This window comes from Macaca fascicularis, chromosome 7 (genome assembly GCF_037993035.2).
Source record: "Macaca fascicularis isolate 582-1 chromosome 7, T2T-MFA8v1.1".
Classification (NCBI taxonomy): Eukaryota; Metazoa; Chordata; class Mammalia; order Primates; family Cercopithecidae; genus Macaca; species Macaca fascicularis.
This window is the reverse complement of record NC_088381.1, coordinates 87,743,945-87,761,828: the sequence shown is the minus strand read 5'-3', so window position 1 is coordinate 87,761,828 and position 17,884 is coordinate 87,743,945. Positions and strand designations below refer to the sequence as shown.

Genomic DNA, 17,884 nt, shown 5'->3' with positions numbered 1-17,884 from the left:
AAATAGAAGTGCAGGTAATGTGCTGTAGAAGAGGCAATTAATTCTGCCTGGAGAAAGGCTTCATTGATAACATGGCATTGAGGATTTTTACATGGGTCCTTTGAAAAGTTCACATCTACTTGCCAGTTTCTCAGCTCTTCACCGCTAGGGGGCTCACAGTCTGAACTTACTTGGGAATAACTCACTAACATCACAGACCAATTTTAGGAGCCTCCTAGAACTTTCTTCAAGGCATCCTTCATTTCTTTATTCCGGAGGCTGTAGATCATGGGATTGAACAAAGGGGTCAAAACTGAGTAGAACAAAGTTGTGAACTTCTGCATGCTTTCTGCTTGTCCTGACCCTGGGCTCACATATGTCATCATGACTGAGCCATAAAATAAAAACACGACAGCCAGGTGTGAGGAGCAGGTGGAGAAGGCTTTCTTCCGGCCAGCAGCAGAGGGTACCTGCATCACAGACCTCAGCACCAGGGTATAGGAGCCAATAATGTAGAAAAAGGTGGAAAAGATGAGGAGGGAACTCATGGTACCGCATATGAGAACAGTCCCTGGGATTGGGACACAGGCTGATGCCAGGGCCAGCAGGGGACTGAGGTCACATAGAAAGTCATCAATCACGTTTGGGCCACAAAATGGCAGCTGGGTAATGCGTATAACTGGGACTAGAAACCAGAGGAAACCGCAGACCCAGCAAAAGATGATCAGGCTGCTACAAAACTTTATAGTCATGACAGTAGGATAGTGTAGGGGGCGACAGATTGCCAGGAACCGGTCATAGGCCATGATGGAGAGAAATAAGCATTCAGTTGTGCCCAGTGAGAAGAAGAAGTACAACTGGAGGAGGCATTGAGCAAAGGAAATGGTTTTGTTTTTGGAAAGGAAGTTGGCTAGCATGTTGGGCACATCAGAGTTGACATAGCATATCTCCAGGAAGGAGAAGTTGGCCAGCAGAATGTACATGGGGGTGTGGAGCCGGTGGTCCCAGCTCACTGCACACATGATAGCCAGGTTTCCAAGGAGAGTCAGTATGTAAGTCACAAAGAATGTGAAAAAGAGGAAGATCCGTATTTCCCAGCGGCAAGAGAAGCCCAGGAGGATGAAGTCACTCACAGTGTCGGAGATATTTCTGGCCTCTGAGGTCATTTTCTGCCATCCTGTGAGGATTAGCACAAATTACATATCCAGAGGGAATTATTCTTCCCAATTCCTCCGCAGGAGAGCAAGCACACTTTCCTGGTCATAGGGAAGCGGGTATAGACTAGGCCAGTGGTTTCTACTTCTGTTTTAATCAGACACCACAACAATACAGTTATTGAGTATAGCCTTCTGTATAAGACTATTCACTTACAAATTATCTATAAACTACCGTCCATCAACATAATAAAAATTGGTAAAGTTTTGAAAAAGTTTTATTGGAATTAAAATAAAAATAAAAATTCAAAATTTCCTTTCTGCATTCTCACTCGGCTGCCTGGTGAGCTTTGGAGAACATGATAGACGATACATATAGGTGGCTGGCTAAAGCTAAACTGAGATGTCAGTGTTGATTTATTGTTTTGGTCTCACTTCTGCCTCAGAAAGGGGAAACTAACACTTATAACATGCCCATCCTATGCACATACTCTGTTAGGATTTTAAAAATGCATTACCCTTCTTACTCTTCCAATAATTATAGAAGTAATAATTGAGCCACAGGAGGGTTGAGTAACCAGCCCAGATGCACAGTAAGTGGCAACACTGGGCATAATTTGTTCTTTTTGCTATATTGTGCTCAGAATAAGTCTATACAGCAGCATTGAAAAATATTTGAGGAAGGCAACCATGTCCTCTTTGAGTCTTTTCTATTTAGACTGAGCACTCTTGGTTTCATCAATTGAATATGGTGTGATTTCAAGATGCTCATCATCCTGGTAGCCTTCCTTTGATTGATCATGTGTTTCTGAAAATATGATGTACTAAAACTGAACATAATACCCCTTATACTGTGTGATTGACACAGAGCAGAGGTGCTATAACCTTTTTTGCTTTAGAAACTCATGCAGACTTAAGTGAACATTAGTTTTTGTGGTCAATTACTTTATGCTTTTGACTTTTATTGAGGTTTTGCATTTTACTAAAGCACTGAGAGTTGCCCACAAGACAAATAGATTGATTTAAAATCAGATTGGCCCTATCTGATACTCGTGTTGTTGAGTTTTTGAAGAGAGGGAGGTTAATGATTGATTTGTACCAATGGTTTCAGTCTATTGAGATCTTTTTTGCTTTGCATTGTCTTTCAAAGCATTAGCTTTCCTTTCTATTTTATTTTATTTGAGAAACATTTCTTGTATGTTTCATATAAGTCTCATTAAAATATGTAGGACATGAAAAAATGCCTTTTCATGTTAACATTTCTTGTTAGCAACACTTGTATACAGATAGCTAAGCTAAAAATAGATAAATGGTACAAAGGTGTTGAAAATGACATTGCAGCCTTTCGGCCGGAACCACCATCTTCCAGTACTTCACCAAAATGATGAACACAAAGAGAAAGAGGAGTGGCACCAGATATATGTTCTCTAGGCCTTTTAGAAAACATGGGGTTGTTCCTTTGGCCACGCATATGTGAATCTATAAGAAAGGTGATATTGTAGACATCAAGGGAAGGGGTGCTATTCAAAAAGGAATGCCCCACAAGTGTCACCATGGCGAAACTGGAAGAGTCTACAGTGTGACCCAGTATGCTGTTGGCATTGTTGTAAACAAACGAAGGGCAAGATTCTTGCCAAGAGAATTAACATGCGTTTTGAACACATTCAGCACTCTAAGAGCCAAGATAGCTTCCTGAAACGCGAAAATGATCAGAAAAAGAAAGAAGCCAAAGAAAAAGGTACCTGGGTTCCACTTGCCACCATGTGCCACCCGGACAAGCACACTTTGTGAGAACCAGTAGAAAGGAGCCTGAGCTGCTGGAACCTATTCCCTATGAATTCATAGCATAATAGGTGTTAAAAAAAAAAAAAAAAAGACCTCTGGACTGTAAGAAAAAAAATGAGATTGTATCTCTGGAAAACATTCTGTCATACATTATTAAATAGAAGCAACTTTTGTACTTTATGGCATTAAAATACTTTGGCTCAGTTTAAGTTTTTAAAAATTTTCTTCCATTCTCCAGGTTTCTTTAAGAAAATCAATAATGGTTTTGAAATCACATCTGTAAATTCTCTCAGCACCCTTCGATTCAATTTGCCTGTGTTTGGGGGAACTTACACTATTTAAAGCAATTGAGATTTGCTGGATTTTCATGTCAATTGTCTTTTACACTTTTGTTCTTTTTTCTCTGGTATGGAGATAATCCTTTGGAACTGCTCGTATTCTAGTTTATGATGGGTCCATTGCCTCTCTCTTCTGAGGGCAGGAGATGGCCCAGTCTTTTTTGTTCTCCTTTGTATATCTCATAAACCTTGCAAGCAGGAAGACCCTCTCACCACAATGCAATCAGCTGAAGTTTGAAAGACCTTTTTGTTTAGGTTTTGGTCCAGGGACAAGATCACCAAATTTCGTAGAGAAAGCTATTCTTTCTTTCTTTCTTTCTTTCTTTTTTTTTTTCATTAGATGGAGTCTCGCTCTGTCACCCAGGCTGGAGTGCAGTGACGCGATCTCGGCTCACTGCAAGCTCCGCCTCCCAGGTTCACGCCATTCTTCTGCCTCAGCCTCCCGAGTAGCTGGGACTACAGGCGCCCGCCACCATGCCCGGCTAATTTTTTTTTTTTTTTTTAAGTAGACACGGGGTTTCACCGTGTTAGCCAGGATGGTCTCAATCTCCTGACCTCGTGATCCGCCCGCCTCAGCCTCCCAAAGTGCTGGGATTACAGGCGTGAGCCGCGCCCGGCGCATTCTTTCTTTATAACCACTTTATTTCACCATTCTCTCTCTGTCTGTCTCTGTTTCTATCTCTGTCTCTCTCCAGTTTTTTTTCCCCTTAGGGCTACTTCTAAGATGACATGATGACTTGAGATTTTTGATATTGGGTAATTTAAGAACTGGCTACAGTATCATTCATCTGATACAATTTCAGCACTTGTATAATTAAAGAGCATTATTTCTTAACATATTTTCAGCAAAATTGCTTTAAATAACAGCATTAACTTTTTGATTACTATTTCATCATGAATGTTAGCTCATTTTATATAAAATGTCACCTTGTTACCATTTATTGAGCAGACATGTGATAGATACAATCTTTTCAGGCTTTTTAAAATTTTATTCTACTTTATAGCTGATTACTGGCCTAAACCACTTCAAAAATCCAACAAAAATTTACTAAATGAGTACTATGTTTGTATATGCTTTTCAATGCAATGTATATTTTGGAACATATATTTATATACCTGCATGCTAAAATGCTTTTAAAATTGGAAATATTATTCTTTTCAATAAAATTAAGGGGCATTTAAAAAAGTGAATATAAAAAATTTCAGTGTATATTTTGAGAGTTAAGTCAATAACTTTCACATTTCTAGATGAAGGTTGTTAATTTAGATATGAGATATGTAATTTCTCTTTTGCAAAGATGAATAATTATGACACCACTGTTGGTGGAGGTGCAATAAAACGATGCTCAGAAAAACTACTGGAGGGAATATAAACTTGTCAAAAATTTTCTTTTGGGACACTTAAAAATACTCAGAGCTTTTAAACATTTATACCCATTAAATAGAAATTGGAGATGTGGAAAAAATTAATAATAAAGAAGTTAATTATAGAAGTGCAGAAACATTTCCTGAGGAGCTTGTTAAAATGTAGATTCTGACTCAAAAGAAATGAATGGGGTTTGGGATTCTACATTTCTAATAAGCCATAAGGTAACGCTGACTTTGCGTAGCTAAGGTTTATATAGTTTCTTATGTAATCTTTGTACAGAGTTCTTTGCATAGTGAGTTTATATAGTCTTTATATACATTGTTGTAGAAAAAGTAGATAACACAAAGGAACAGAAAAATTCCTGTAAAGAAATAAAACTTAAAATTAACAGGGGCAAGTATTACAAGGTCAGATGACAGGTTCTGTAATTTTCTTCTTTATGCATACAGGTCTATGTTTCTCAAAATTCCTATAAGCAACATATATTACTTTTATAAGCTGAGAAAAACAATCACTATAAAATATTGTTTTTGAAGATACTCACTTTTCTGGATCTTCTACCTTCCCTAGGCACTTTTTGTGACCTTTGCTATTCCTAGAATGTTCCCAGGTGCTAGTAAGCGCCCTGTTGTGCCATTTGAGTTACCATGTAGGTTGTCGGATATCATCTTTCCTTCGTTTGCTACTTGGATTTAAAGCCAATGAAGTCAGCCTCTGTGTCAGCCAGGGTTGAGGAGAAAGAAAATTCCCAACAGGGCATCCTAAAAGCTGTATTTTGCTTTTAGATGAATGATACCATTTCATAAACTTAGGCAGGGATTAGAAGTTGTTTAAAAAATGAATGCAGTGTTACGAAGAATAACTGTCAGCTTCTGAAAAAAACCTATACTGTTATTCTTCTCTCATTGGAAGAAGTCATATCCTCAGTCTTAGTTTTCTTTCTTAAAAGAAACAACAAAAATGGCATTAGTTTGTATTTTGGGTTTTACTTTAGTAAGTTTTATTTAAAGGAGAATGCTGCAGTTTTGAATAAAGATAAAAAATTATGACAATAGTAGAAAGGATTAAATGATGGCAATATAATTATCTTTCAATTTTTCTTTTGCTTTTTCAGTTGATACCATCTGAAAGTAATGTTTGTGTGCTTTTTTTTTTAAAGCTAAAAATGGTAAGGTAGAAAGGTACTTTCTTAAACTTACATTTCCATACTCAAAATTCATGTTTCTGTGTCCATATTAATGAAATATGAGCACCTGCCTTTGTTAAAAGAGTGAATTCAGGCACTGATTTGGAAGAGGGAACAATGCAGATAAGCCTTTTCCCTGCTCTTCACTTCCCCTGGAGCTCAGAGTTCTGTCCCTTGTGCTTGCACTTTGAGTGCATTTGGGGATTTTTGTTTTTTAAGTTAGAGAAAACATGACGTATTGCTTCTCAGCCTTTTGGCTAAGATCAAATGTGGAGAAAACAAAACTTCCTCCCCACTCCACCCCTTTGCACCCCCAGGAGTAATAAGAATGAAAGCTGAATTCTCTACTTGCTCCTGGTGAAACTATTTTGATGCTAAAGACAGCTCCCCTAAAGGGGAATCTTTTTGCTGAGATTCCTCAGCTAGCTTAACATTACCCCAAAGACCCATACTTTGATGAGTTTATTTCAAACATCAGATACTCTTTTTCTGTTTGACACTTCGCCCATTTGGCATGTAATTCGGAGACCCCTTCTCTGTTTAAAGGGAAATCTATTTTGTTTACTCGTTTTTGAATTCATTACATGGACCCATCTGGCTATCAGGGACTCCGACTCCTAGTGTGAGCGGCAGTGCACTACATCAAGGGAGCACCCTGTGGGACAAAATAATTCAGATGGCAAGGCTTGAGTCCAAGAACCTTCCACCTGTGGGCAGTTTCTTTCAGCAGAGGCACAGGTGCAGTGCTGGGCTCAGTGGGGGAAAGTCTGTGTGGGCTCTACCACAATAGTCAGGCAGCCCTGGTGCTAGTGATGGTTCTTAAAGAATGGGGCTTCTCCCCATCACCCACCACTGCAGACAGAGTTGAGGCTTCTCCCACAGGAGCTCAGTGCGAGTGCACCTGTAGACAGCCTTTCTGGAACTCTTCAGGGTGACTGCATCTCCACTGGAGGAGTGCCCTTCAGGTTCAGGCTTGCATGAAGGGTAGAGTCACAATCCTTCTCTACATGGAACATCAACATTCCTGCAGATGAAAAGAGGTGCCTGCCTGATCTGAGTGGCTGGAACACTAGGTCAAGAGTGTGGCTGGGAGGCAGATTGCTTTCTGCTGGCATGGTAGGGGAACCAAGGTGGATCCCTCCTTTTTCCCTGAAGGGGTATCAACATGTTTCACTGAGAGCTCCCCCAGCTGCCTCTGTCAAGGTGGGGATCTCTACTCACCATTGGGTATTGCATTTACCAACCTGCTTTAGCTACAGCCAGTTTTCAGCCATAGACACCTCCTATACTGGCCTGAAGCCTGAAATGTTCAACCCAGTAAATAAAATACTGGAAAAGAATATAAATAAGTGAATAAATGCATACCACTGGGGAATGAGATAAGCTTCAAGAGACCTCTGCCATTCCAACCCCACAGGAGACAGTAAACTTGCTCACACACTGAGTGTACTGTTACTACAACCACCATCTGAGAAAGCCATTATACAAAGACTCTCTATAACCAAGGAACTCATACAGAGTCTTCACCCCTGAAAACACCTAGAGTCAACTTAGGTTACAATAAATTATAATCATTAAAGTCACCCTCAAGGAGAAACAATGAAAAAATAAACACAGTTGAATAAAAAATAAATTAAAAGATAATTAGAAGAAACAATCTACCCAAATAAGAAGGAACCAGAAAAGTAAGTCTGGCAATATGACAAAGCATGGTTCTATAACACCCCCAATGATCACACTGGCTCTCCAGCAATGTATCCAAACCAGATAAAAATCTTTGAAATGTCAGATAAAGAATTCAAAAGGCACATGGAATATTATGCAGCCATAAAAAGGAATGAGATGATGTCCTTTGCAGCAACATGGATGTAGCTGGAAGCCATTATCCTCAGTGAATTAATGCAGGTACAAAAAAAACTGAACACATATTCCCACATATAAGTGGGAGCTAAATATTTAGAACACATGAGCACGAAGAAAGGACACAGATAAGGGAACAAAGATGAGACATTGGAGTCTAGTTCAGTGGGGGGTGTGTTAGGAGTGTGAGAATTGAAAAACTACCTCTCAGATATTATGTTGATTACCTGGGTGACAAAATTATCTGTACACAAAACTCCTGTGACACACAATTTACCCATGTAATGAAGCTGCATATGTACCCTTTGAACATAAAAGTTGGAAAGAAAAAGAATTCAAAAGGTTGATTATTAAGTTACTCAAGGAGGTGAAAGAGAAAGATGAAAATCAACATAAAGAAATGTAAAAAACAATTCAAGATACGAATGAAAAATTTTCTAAAATGATAGATATTTGAAAGCAAAACCAATCAGAACTTTGGGAAGTACAAAACACATTTAGGGAATTTCAAAATGCCGTGGAAAGTTTTAACAATAGGCTAGACCAAGTAGAAGAAAGAATTTCAGGGATTGAAGATAAAGCTTTCAAATTAACCCAACCACACACACAAAAAGAAGAGAATAGAGGTCCGTTCCAAGGTGGCTGAATAGGAACAGCTCCAGTCTGCAGCTCCCAGCGTGATCTATGCACAAGACAGGTGATTTTTGCATTTCCAACTGAGGTATCTGGTTCATCTCACTGGAACTGGTTGGACAGTGGGTACACCCACCTTTGGAGGGTGAGCCGAAGCAGGATGGGACATTGCCTCACCCAGGAAGTGCAAGGGGTTGGGGGATTTCCCTTTCCTAGCCAAGGGAAGCCTGTGACAGACTGTAACTGGAAAACGGGGCATTGCAGCCCAAATACTGCAGTTTTCCTAAAGTCTTAGCAACTGGTAGACAAGAAGATTCTCTCCTGTGCCTGGCTTGGAGGGTCCCACACCCACGGAGCTTTGCACACTGCTAGCACAGCAGTCTGAGATCAAACTGCAAGGTGGCAGCCTGGCTGGGGGAGGGGCATCTGCCATTGCTGAGGCTTGAGTAGGTAAACAAAGTGGCCAGGAAGCTTGAACTGGGTAGAGCCCACTACAGCTCAGCAAGGCCTACTGCCTCTATAGACTCCACCTCTGTGGGCAGGGCATAGCTGAACAAAAAACAGCAGACAACTTCTGCAGACTTAAATGTCCCTGTCTGACAGCTCTGAAGAGAGCAGCTCCCAGCATGGTGTTTGAGCTCTGAGAATGGACAGACTGCCTCCTCAAGTGGGTACCTGACCCCTGTGTAGCCTAACCGGGAGACACCTCCCAGTAGGGGCTGACAGATACCTCATATAGGCAGGTGCCCCTCTGGGATGAAGCTTCCAGAGGAAGGATCAGGCAGCAATATATGCTGTTCTGCAATATTTGCTGTTCTGCAGCCTCTGCTGGTGATACCCAGGCAAAAAGGGTCTGGAGTGGACCTCCTGCAAACTCCAACAGACCTGCAGCTGAAGGACCTCACTGTTAGAAGGAAAACTAATAAACAGAAAGGAATAGCATTAACATCAACAAAAAGAACATCTACACCAAAACCTCATCTGCAGGTCACCAACATCAAAGACCAAAAGTAGAGAAAACCACAAAGATGGGAGAAACCAGAGCAGGAAAGCTGAAAATTCTAAAAACCAGGGTGCCTCTTCTCCTTCAAAGGATCACAGCTCCTCACCAGGAACAGATCAAAGCTGGACAGAGAATGACTTTGACGAGTTGACAGAAGTAGGCTTCAGAAGGTCAGTAATAACAAACTTCTCTGAGCTGAAGGACCATGTTCAAACCCATCGCAAGGAAGCTAAAAACCTTGAAAAAAGGTTAGACGAATGGCTAACTAGAATAAACAGTGTAGAGAAGAACTTAAATGACCTGTTGGAGCTGAAAACCATGGCACGAGAACTTCGTGACGCATGCACAAGCTTCAATAGCTGATTCGATCAAGTGGAAGAAAAGGTATCAGTAATTGAAGATCAAATTAATGAAATAAAGTGAAAAGACAAGGTTAGAGAAAAAAGAGTAAAAGGAAACAAAGCCTCCAAGAAATATGGGACTCTGTAAAAAGACCAAATCTATGTTCTATTGGTGTACCTGAAAGTGATGGAGAGAATGGAACCAAGTTGGAAAACACAATTCAGGATATTATCCAGGAGAAATTCCCTGACCTAGGCCAACATTGAAACTCAGGAAATACAGAGAACACCACAAAGATACTCCTCAAGAAAAGCAACCCCAAGGCACATAATTGTCAGATTCACCAAGGTTGAAATGAAGGAAAAAATGTTAAGAGCAGCCAGAGAGAAAGGTCAGGTTGCCCACAAAGGGAAGCCCATCAGACTAAGAGTGGATCTCTTGGCAGAAACCCTACAAGCCAGAAGAGAATGGGGGCCAATATTCAACATTCTTAAAGAAAAGACTTTTCAACCCAGAATTTCATATCCAGCCAAACAAAGCTTCATAAGTGAAGGAGAAATAAAATCTTTTACAAACGAGCAAATGCTGAGAGATTTTGTCACCACCAGGCCTGCCTTAAAAGAGCTCCTGAAGGAAGTACTGAACATGGAAAGGAACAACTGGCACCAGCCACCATAAAAACATTCCAAATTGTAAAGACCACTGATGCTATGAAGAAACTGCATCAATTAATGGGCAAAATAAGTAACTAACATCATGATGACAGGATCAAATTCACATATAACAATATTAACCTTAAATGTAAATGGGCTAAATGTCCCAATTAAAAGACAGACTTGCAAACTGGATAAAGAGTCAGGACCCATTGATGTGCTGTATTCAGGAGACCCATCTCACATGCAGAGACACACATAGGCTCAAAATAAAGGGATGGAGGAAGATCTACCAAGCAAATGGAAAGAAAAAAAAAAAAGAAGCAGGGGTTGCAATTCTATTCTCTGGAGGCTGAGGCAGGAGAATGGCGTGAACCTGGGAGGCGGAGCTTGCAGTGAGCTGAGATCCGGCCACTGCACTCCAGCCCGGGTGACAGAGCGAGACTCCGTCTCAAAAAAAAAAAAAAACAACAAAACAAAACAAAACAAAAAAACAGAATTTAAACCAACAAAGATCAAAGGAGACAAAGAAGGCCATTACATAATGGTAAAGGGATCAGTTCAACAAGAAGAGCTAACTATCCTAAATTTATATGCACTCAATACAGAAGCACCCAGATTCATAAAGCAAGTCCTTAGAGATATACAAAGAGACTTAGACTCCCACACAATAATAATGGGAGACTTTAACACCCCACTATCAATATTAAACAGATCAATGAGACAGAAAGTTAACAAGGATATCCAGGACTTGAACTCATCTCTGCACCAAGCCGACCTAATAGACATCTACAGAACTCTCCACCCCAAATCAACAGAATATACATTCTTCTCAGCACCACATCACACTTATTCTAAAATTGATCACATAATTAGAAGTTAAGCACTCCTCAGCAAATGTAATTGAACAGAAATCACAACAAACTGTCTCTCAGACCACAGTGCAATCAAATTAGAATTCAGGATTAAGAAACTCATTCAAAACCGCACATCTACATGGAAACTGAATAACCTGCTCCTGAATGACTACTGGGTAAATAACTAAATGAAGGCAGAAATAAAGATGTTCTTTGACTAAAATAATGGCAACAGCCCCAGTGCCATCATGTTTATTTTGCACTGACAATCAACAACTACATGACTGCCACCAAAAAAACTGGGAAAAAGAAGAAAGAAGGAGGGGCACCAGTTATAGAATATGTGAACCTTTTCTTTGTTTTTATCTTTATTACTTATCTGCAGTGGTAATTTAAAAGGCAGTTACTTTGAAGTTTGTGATACAAAGAGGGAAACTGATCCGGCCAAATTACATCTGTTCTCATCTGAAAAAGTAGTTCTCAAAGAAGCATTCACAATGGACCCAGAAACTGTGCATCCAAGCTGCCTCTTTCTCACAACTCATTAAAAAAAAAGTCTGTGTGCCCTAGAGGGCAACCAGAATATCTCCCAGTGTTCCTTTTACTGGAACCTTGGGAGAAAGCAAACACATTAAAGGAAAGGGAGTAACTGTGACAAAGAAGATGTATTTTTCCTAAATAATAAATACATCAAAGCCAGAAGTGAGTGAATGCTAGAAATTTATGACTCTTTCCTGCAGACAGGATCCTTGGGTTCCACTGGAGGTTGGCTATATCTCAGCAGGGTTAGTGTGATTGATAGATTATATGGTAGTTTTATTTTTAATTAAACACATTTTTTGAGGAACTTCTTTTCTGTTTTTCATAGTGGCTTCACAGTTTTACGTTCCTACCAACAGTGTCTAAACATTTCAGTTTCTCTATATTCTTGCCAGCACTTGTTAACTTTTTTTTTGATTCTAGCCATCCTAACAGCTGTTAGATAATGTCTCACTGTGGTTCTAATTTGCATTTTTCCAGAAGATTAGTGAGATTGAGCATCTTTTCATACACTTTTGACAATTTGTATATATTTTTTGGTGAAATGCCTCAGTCCTCTGCCTGTCTTTAAACTGGGCCTTTTGCCTTTCTTTTTTCTTTTTTTTTTTGCTATTGAGTTGTCATGACTCTTCATTCTTAAAAACTCACTTTGACTTTCCACTCAGAAATCATTAAGATGTCAAGACCTCTGTTTTTTCACTAAGCTCTATATGTTTAATTAATAAAAATTGAGGGGTATTTAAAATAATGTAAAATATTTAGGAAAAAATAGATGAGTGAAGAACCTGTTCTAACTAACAAATAAAGTAGGTGATATCATTCTAAAAATAGTAAACTGGCAAATTTTGCAGATAGGGCTAGAAGGCTGTAGTGAATGTGAACAAAGAAATTTCTGAACATATTTCTAATGCACATGCTACATTTCTCAAATTAGGCTGTGAATTGATGAATTGATGTCTAGTTGTTTATTAGCTGCCTTTTATTTTATAGACTTATGCTTCTAATTCAATAATGTAGCCTGCATATTTCAATAATGAATAAACATTATTGTTGATTTAAAGCTTCTGAAACAATCTTCTCTGTGTTCAAACTTCTCTGTCATCCATACAGCATAACAGTAATTCTCTAATGCCAGGAGTTGTCTTTCTTACCAGAATCATCTGGGGGTGTGAGTTTTAAATGGAGATTGACTAATTTATGGATTAACTGATATAATTAGAAATGTGCATTATTATTGTGACTGACCTAGTAATTGTCTATACTGATGTAGCTAAATAGGGAGAAGTTATAGACCTTGTGATTCAGACTGAAATGATAATGTAGGTAATGAAACATTTCAAGCCCACCTCAAGGTCAGAAATACCTTTCTCAAGCTTATTAGCTGTATTTAAGTTAAATAAAGATGGTCAGTTAAGGTGTGATAATGATTTAGCTCTCTTTTATTTTTCAGGCTAAAACAGGAAAACAAATTACTCAGGAGGAAACGTTTAAAATAAAATGCCCAACACCAATGATGTTTTCCTGTTTGCCTTCGAATTGTGCTATTTTGATAAACATTTTCTATGTTGGCTAAGTATTAACATTCAATTTTATTTTCTACTTACAATACCACCTACTTCCAATTAAAATAGGAGACTTAATATGTAGTTCTGATTATGTCTATACATATCACAGGTTAGAGAGAAATGCATATTTCACATATTAGTAATGTCACTGCTACTATTCATGAATTCATCCTCCTGGGCTTCCTGTATAGCCAAGAAGTAGAAATTCTCCTTTGTGTTTCATTCTCCATCATCTACAACTTGGGTGTTTTTGGGCAATGATGCTATTATCTGTGCTGTGTGGTGGGACCAGAATCTCCAGATCCCCATGTATACCTTATGAGCTAACTTCTCTTTCCTGGAGATCTGCTCCATCAATTCCAATGTGCCAAACATGTTCAATTTCCTCTGCAAGATCAAGACCATCTCCTATAAGGGTTGCATCTTACAGTTCTACATCTTCCTCTCCATTTGTGCCACAGATTTCTTTTTCCTAGTCCTCGTGGCATTTGATAGATATATTGCCATCTGTCATCCACTACACTATCCCACTATAATGACTAGGAAAGTCTGCAGAACTCTTGTGTCTGCCTGCTGGGTGGGGGGTTTCTTCTGGCTACCCTTGTCTCCCAAGTTCCATTTTGTGGTTGAAATGTCATTGATCATTACCTGTGTGAACTAGGGGCAATGCTGGCCATATCATGTGTCTGTGTCCCCAAGACAACTCTTGACTTGTAGCACTTTCAGTGCTGTGATACTCCTCATCACTTTGTTCTAAATCCTTGCATCCTACACTCTGGTTCTTCGAGCTGTGGTTCATGCTCCCAAAGGTTCAGGTAGGAAAAAAGTCTTCTCCACATTTGCCTCCTACCTGGTGGTGGTGGTGTCCCTATTCTATGGCTCAGTTATGAATGTAAGCCCAGGGGCAGCCAATCAGCCTGGGCTACAGAAATTTGTGACCATGTTCCACTCAATTGTGACACCACTTTTAAACCCTCTGATTTATAGCCTCAGAAATAAGGAGATGAAAGTTGACCTGAGGAAAGTTATGTATACAGTTTAACATTTATACATGAATGGGAGACACCTTGGTGGGATAAAATTTCTTTTAAGTCCTATTGTAAAGAATAAATAAAAAAATATGCTAAAGGAAAAGATACACCTGAAATGGGTCTCTTGCAGATAGCAGAAGGATGAGTCTTGTTTATTTATTTTTAAGTGCAAAGTAATCACAGAAAGGAGAATTTAATTTTCCCGGGAATCAGAGCAAAGTAATTGTAACTAACATTTGTACTGGGCTCTCAAATTTATGAAAACTGGTGTTACACAAGGAGGAGCATATAGAACCATCCTAATGTATGATGGAGTATAGAGTGAATGTGAGAGACCTGAAAGGAGATGAAGTTAGAAATGCAGGAATTTAAATAAGCTAAATAGGATGAGCTTGACCTCATAGGTGAGAAGTAGTATTTAAAGACTGAATCCATGGAAGTGACATGATAAGATTTTCATTTTTGAAAATTTGCCATTTTTCACACGTATGTTCATCGCAGCACTATTCATAATAGCAAAGACGTGGAATCAACCTAAATGTCCATCAGTGATAGATTGGATAAAGAAAATGTGGCACACATATACCATGGAACACTATGTAGCCATACAAAAAGAATGAGATCTTGTCCTTTGCAGGGACATGGATGAAGCTGGAGGCCCTCATCCTTAGCAAACTAACAAAGGAATAGAAACCCAAATACCGCATGTTCTCACCTATACGTGGGAGCTAAATGATGAGACATGGACACAGAGATGGGAACAACACACACTGGGGTCTTTCAGAGGGTGAAGAATGGGAGGAGGGAGAGGATCAGGAAAATTAACTAATGGGTACTAGGCTTAATACCGGGGTGATGAAATAATATGCACAACAGACCCTCATGACACAATTTTACCTATGTAACAAATCTCACTTGTACCCTTGAACTTCAAATAAAAGTTAAAAAAAAGAAAATTTGGCATTTTAAAGTTGAGATTCTGTGTTGTTTCATTGTTGATATCATAATTTAGCTCCTTCTCAACTGTGTTGTAAGCTATCCAATTAACTTTAAGGAGAAGCTGAATTCAAATTAATCCCCTTGTTGAAATCTTTTGAGAATTTCACAACTCCCCTTGAAAACATTGCCAACATCTCAAAGTATGAAAAAATCATGGTGAGAAATCTGTTTACATTAATGTGGTCAGAATTTAAATTGACTAATAGCTTGGTATTTCAGTTGGGTAGGCATTCAATTAAAATCATATCTATTTCTAATTGTGCATGCTCAAACTAACATTTTAGAACCTTAATTCACCTTAGAACCAAAGAGAAGAATAATCCCTGAGGTCTCTGTCACATATTTGGATTCTGAACATTAGGGGTACTATAGTTAACAATAATGTACTAAATATTTCAAAATAGCTAGGAGAGAGGATTTTGAATGTTCTCACAGCAAAAATTATAAATGTTTGAGGTGATGGATATGCTAATTACCCTGATTTGATCATTGCACAATGTATACATGTACTGAAGCATCACATTTTATCCCATAAATATGTATAATTAGTATGTCAATTAAAATTAAAAAGTAATAATAATAATGATCGCAATAACTATAACTCCCTTATATTACACTACTGCAAGACCTTTGTTTATAGCATATATCCTTGGGAGCCTTTTTTCTGTGTCATATAGTATGTATGATACAGTCTGTGCTAAATGTCATAGAGCTTCTACAAGCCAGATAAAACTTGAGTGTATAGTTAAGAGGTCAAAAAGCCATCTGCCACAACATAGAGCCCATCTCAAGAAATTGGGATATAAAAGTTCTGCAGCAAATGATTTGTATGAAGTCATGAGTTATATGGGGAATAACTGGTTGACCTGGTAACAGATCTAGTGAGTTCTGAAGAATCATGTATCCATCTATGCCCATATTGAAATAGTGGCAGTGCTAGGTTTGTTCTGTAATGGATTGTGGGTAGTTGGTGCAGCCTTCTCCTACTCCATATCTTTATTTCATGTGGTCATTAACCTTTTATTATTAAGTGTGTACAATATAGATTTAAAGGGTAGACAATGGGTCACCTTTGATGAAAGAGTCTTACTTCGGATATGTACCATATTATCTCAACTGACAGTAATTAATGTCACTGATATGGACAGTATTCATATCACCATAATGAAGCCATAAAACATTGTGGCTAAAATAATTTGTGAAGTTCATTTTGAAGAACTAGTGAAAAGTTAGGCCTTGTTGCCAAGAATAGAGAGAAAAGCAACAGTAATGAGGAAAGCACTGATACCTCTTTGGAGGGAAATGTGGCCATATAGACCAAAATTTAAAGTGTGCATACTTAGGCCAGGTGCGGTGGCTCATGCCTATAATCCCAGCACTTTGGGAGGCTGAGGTGGGCGGATCACTTGAGGTCAGGAGTTTGAGACCAGCCTGGCCAACATGGTGAAATCCCATTTCTGCTAAAAACACAAAAATGAGCCGGGCGTGATGGCAGGTACCTGTTGTCCCAGCTATTCAGAAAGCTGAGGCAGGAGAATCACTTGAACCTGGGAGGCAGAGGTTGCAGTGAGCCGAGATCGCACCACTATACTCCAGCCCCGGTGACAGAGCGAGACTCCGTCTCAAAAAAAAAAAAAAAAAAAGTGCACACTTTATGACTCAGCATTTTCACTTTCCAGAATATTTCTTTCAGATATTGTATATTTTGCAAATTTCTATGTATATTAATAAGCTTTCAGCATTGTTTTTCATAGCTGAATCCTGGAAACAAATACGTGTCTATTAATAGGTGACTGAATCAATAAATCATGTTACATTCAGAGAATAAAAAACTTCACAGCCATTAAGCATTAAGATAGATGTATACATTTTGATAAGAAGCAATATGTCCGAGAAGTGGTTCTAAGTGAAATAATTAAAGTACAGAAAAGTGTGATTAGTATGCTATAATTTATTTAAAAACATGTGCTTACAAAGTAATGATAAATGTTTGAGGTGAAAGATATCCCAATTACCCAGATTTGGGCATTACATACTATATACCTGTGTCAAAATAACACATGTACCTTATAAATATGTAAAACTATTATGTGTTAATATTATGCATTATGTAAATTAAAAATTAAGTGCCAAAATCCTGTGTTTATACATATATTTTTAAATGCACTGATTATCTGTATGTGACTTAGGAACAGCAGTTTTCTTTCAGAAGAACTGAGGGTCTTGGGTGGGAGAGCTATCTTATTGTGTAAAAATACTATTCAATATTTATTTATTTATTTTTTCTATGTGGGTGGATTACTTAAGTGAAAGAAAGCTTTGGAGGCAGAGCTAGTGTACTGTGTGTTTCACTTAGGACATCACTTAGGACAAACCAATAGTTTGACACAGGAAGATTGTTATTGATGATTGGGACACACTAAAGTAAAATAATCTGTCCTCGTATTCTTTTCATTTCTTCCTATAAAAATAAAAGAGATTCTTACCCTTTTGTTCAAATTTAAATCTCCCCTTCACGTTCTGTATTTCATCCTCTACAAAGTTACAGGGAGCAAGTACCTTTGCTTCCACCTTTTTCTCTTTTCCCTGC

The 17,884-nt window shown here is 38.6% G+C and overlaps 1 protein-coding gene across 1 annotated transcript; it reads right to left on the bottom strand.

Moving 5' to 3' along the window:
• Window positions 1-203: 203 nt before the first annotated feature.
• On the bottom strand, window positions 204-1,145 carry LOC102140701 (olfactory receptor 11H12-like). Its single transcript, XM_005562455.3, has one exon. The coding sequence runs from the start codon at window positions 1,143-1,145 to the stop codon at window positions 204-206; it is 942 nt and encodes a 313-aa protein (XP_005562512.2).
• Window positions 1,146-17,884: the final 16,739 nt, after the last annotated feature.

What these genes read in the sequence shown, in the direction of transcription:
- LOC102140701 (XM_005562455.3), bottom strand. Translation starts at nt 1,145, where the DNA reads ATGACCTCAGAGGCCAGAAATATCTCCGACACTGTGAGTGACTTCATC.